The sequence below is a fragment of the Pinus tabuliformis genome, chromosome J, assembly GCF_031772625.1.
Source record: "Pinus tabuliformis cultivar Carrire ecotype Pingquan chromosome J, CPIR1, whole genome shotgun sequence".
NCBI lineage: Eukaryota > Viridiplantae > Streptophyta > Pinopsida > Pinales > Pinaceae > Pinus > Pinus tabuliformis.
In genome coordinates this window covers 874,188,051-874,191,886 of record NC_142295.1, presented here as the reverse complement: position 1 = coordinate 874,191,886, position 3,836 = coordinate 874,188,051, and the positions used below count along the sequence as shown (strand labels likewise).

General features: G+C 38.7%; 1 protein-coding gene across 1 annotated transcript; it reads right to left on the bottom strand.

Annotated features, from left to right (window-relative positions):
• Window positions 1–863: 863 nt before the first annotated feature.
• Window positions 864–1,963, bottom strand: LOC149229465 (putative carboxylesterase 17). The gene has a single exon (XM_089375835.1). The coding sequence runs from the start codon at window positions 1,897–1,899 to the stop codon at window positions 940–942; it is 960 nt and encodes a 319-aa protein (XP_089231961.1). The 5' UTR covers window positions 1,900–1,963; the 3' UTR covers window positions 864–939.
• Between the last annotated feature and the right edge of the window lie 1,873 nt (window positions 1,964–3,836).

The window sequence follows — 3,836 nt, the reverse complement described above, 5'->3', positions numbered from 1 at the left end:
ACTTACCCTGTAAATTGCTACAGTTTATGGAAGAGAACGAAATTCAAAGTGTTGGCTTGAAAATCTTTTTCAACACTTACATCCTTATTATGAAAGTGAAGAAAACAAAAAAACATTTGATTTTGAGGCTTGTTTGAAAGAGTTGCATCCATTTGTTGACACTCTTCATGTTAATTGTGAGGGATCATCCATAAAAGATGCATGGAGGATTTTTTATGTTACAGGGTTGCATACAAATTTTCGTAACGTGTTAAAGTTATGGTAGGCAATACTCATTATTCCTACAAGTACAGTTGCTTGTGAGAGAGGATTCTCAAGACAAAGCATAATAAAGGATGTATGAAGAACAAAGCTATCATTAGCTACATTGGATGCCTTATGCGAGTGTCCCTCATTGGCCTTGATTCATCAATGGTGGAGTAGGATAGGGTATATGACATACGGAAAGATGCAAAAGAAAGAAGAATCTTAAATATTTTAAGTTGTTGCTTTTATGTTTATGTTTGTAATGGTGTTGTGTTTTGAAAATTACCTCTTTTGGTGAAACTATCCAAAATTTAGTTTGTGTACATGTTGATATTGAATGTACTTTGTGAATATTCACATAGTTCATACACATTTTTTTTTTGGTTTGAAATTTATTTCACAGCTATTGTTCTTTTAATGGGATTGACATCCAAGTGACTTAAACGGAAAACATGGTATGTGTGCTTCAATTTCCGTTATGTGAATTTTTTTTGTCTAATTTTAGTTGAACAATATTTACATTCACTATTTTCATGTAAGAATAATTATATATATATATATATATATATATATATATATATATATATATATTTCCAAAAAACAAGATCTAATAACAATCAACAAACCATAAATTTAAAATTTCAACCGAGTGTCGCAGAGTCTCTATCACTGAATACATAATACTCTGATTCATCACACATCGAAGCGATGGATGAACTGCGACATGCGGTCCCGCAAAAGACGAGTCGCCTCAGACCGCGGATGGAAGACGTGATATGCATGAATCTCTCCCTCAGCGTCCATCAACTCCGCCTCCTTCCCACACCTCTGTAGCAGCTCGTAGTACAGTAATCCGTGTGGTTTAAGCATATCCAATCCTGCCACGGCCACCAACACGGGAGGCAGAGGAACGTCCCGGAGGTCGGGAGACAGAGGCCCTCCGGGATTACTTGCTGGATGGTCACGATTCGAGCCCAGCGGAAGGGACATCCTCCACAACAGGTCGCTTAATTCTATCTTGCTGACTTCCGCTTCAGAGGCTGCCTTCTCAGATTCGATTCTCTCCTCACTGCCAAAATAGGGATGGATGACAATGAGCCCTCTGATGTGAAGCGGCCCCGGATCTCGACCCGCGGTCATTGTGCCAACGATGTGAACGATATTGCCGCCCGCGCTTTCCCCACCCATGAAACACCGCGAGTAATCTGCGTAGGACTCGAGCCAGGGCTCCGCCTTACCACCGCCGAGGGCGGCCCATTCGACCGCATGGCAGCAGTCGTCGTAAGCAGCGGGGAGGCGATGCTCAGGCGTCAGACGGTATTCGACAGAGATTACCAGCACTCGGGCCGTCCTGGCCACGCCACTTAGGAATGAATGACCGATTTGCCAGCCAGTGGAGCCGCAGCTGAATCCACCCCCGTGGAAGTAGAAAAGCAGCGGCAGTTTCTGGCCGTAGGGCACGTTATCCGGCAGAAAGAGGCGAACCCAGACGCCCGTGGCGGGGTCAATGACGATGTCCTTCGACCTGGCGCCCTCCACCGGTACTAGCTCCGACGCAGCCATAACTGGCTGCTCATAACGCGAAATGGAGCCATCCGCGTATATTTTTAGGAAGCCGGGAACGTCCTTCACCACCGTCTGTGACAACTCCATCTGAAAACAACAAAACTCAAAGCTATACTTGCTGCTTCTATTTCTTCTTCTGCAACTGTGAACTCCCGCGTCCTCGGGTTGAGTCAAGCGACAGGCGTGTGCATATATGTAGGCGGTGAGTAGTTGAAACTTGACAGCAGTCGTTGGCGTTAGGTTTCAATGAAAGACGTGTAATTTGTTTTTATTCGGAACTTGAACTTTAAATGGAAGGCATCTTGAAAGTACTGTCCATAGATATGCTCAAATTTCTTTGGCATGTTTTTCATGTTCCTGGTTGATAATTTGTTTTTACTCTCAACTTGGACTTCTAAACTGAAGGCGCCTCGAAAGCTACGCTCCATTCACGTGGTCAGGTTTTTTTTTGGTATTTGTTTTCGTGATATATCTGACTTCGTTCTCCTTTCGCTCTCTATATCAATAATCATTTAAAAAATAAATTTAAAAATTCTAAGCTTTTTCATGGAAGTGTTGTTGCTTATGTTAATGTAAGAGTTGAGTATCGAGAGGTTTGGTTACACAAATTTTGAAATGAACAAGTATATATGGAGAATAGTATTAGAGTCCTTATTTTTACATGCAGTTGTATGATGAAACGTGGTTAGGGTTCGTAAATTTTAAGTAATAAAACAATGTTAGTGTGAAGAGTATATGTGAAAAAAATTGTTGAAGTAAAGAGGGGATTTGTTAATGTGGATGTTTTTGTTGTGTATTTTTTTTTAATGATGGCTAGGGTTTTAATGATTAACATCTTAGTATCCAAAAGTGTGTAATTGCAAATTTGATTTTCTTGTTGCATGGTTTGCATGATTAAGTAATTTTAAAGATTTATTATTTATGTTGATTTAATATCATAGGGTTGATATTATTGAGTAATTTAAGATTTAAAAAAAACATATTTTATTACATAAATTATTGTAATAAAGTTATTTTCAAATTTGGTATACACTTGGACATGTGTTCTTAAATGAAGAAAACTTGTTACAATTTGTTTGTGATTATTAATCACATGTCTCACTAGGAATATCCCTAACTAAGATGTCTTTAAAAACTCAATCCAAACACCTTCAACAATACAACATATCACAATGCTCACTTCATAGATGCAAATTCAACCTAGCAATCTAACACATCCACATGAAATTAAAAAAACAATTCAATTCATAGAGCATGTACCATGAAATACACACACACACACACTCACTCACTCAAAATTGTTTCAAATACGCATTTTTAACAAAATCATATAATGTTCCTAATATACAATATGACACCTCAGGCCTAAACATGGAAGTATGGCATAACGTGACCTATATATAAAATGGCTCTAGTATACAAATTACATCTCATGCCCAAACATGATCTAATGGCATATGATGTCATATATAAAAAATGGGTCTAGCTAGTCACACATTGAGCACTTCTACCATCACCACCATCATTTGGATCACGTAATTCGATCTTTCTACTCTTACTGGAAGAAGGAGCTTGACTTTTCTTCTTTTGTGGAATGCTTTATCTTTCTATGGATTGCATAAAGAAACAACATTCTCATTATTTTTTTCCCAAAATAAATTACACACTTACAAACTAACACTATATAATTCAAACCCCCACAAAGCTCACCAAATATGTTGTAACCAATCAAGAGTATGCCATCCTCCTTTATGTCTCCAACCTCTTGATAATACCACCCCGTAATTGTCGCAAGATTTACAACATAGAATTTAAATAAAAAGTGCCTAGTCTCAATTCCCATAAAGAAAAAAATTGTCAATCAATGATCTCACTATGAATGTCTCCCCCAATAATGGATATTCACTCATAGATGGAGCACTCGGCTCTACTTCTTGCTTAGAGTCTGTCGAATGGCTTACAGATTTGGCCTCTATGGGTGGATGGGATGGTCAAGGTGGTGGAAGAAGATGATTATCAACACC

What these genes read in the sequence shown, in the direction of transcription:
- LOC149229465 (XM_089375835.1), bottom strand. Translation starts at nt 1,899, where the DNA reads ATGGAGTTGTCACAGACGGTGGTGAAGGACGTTCCCGGCTTCCTAAAA.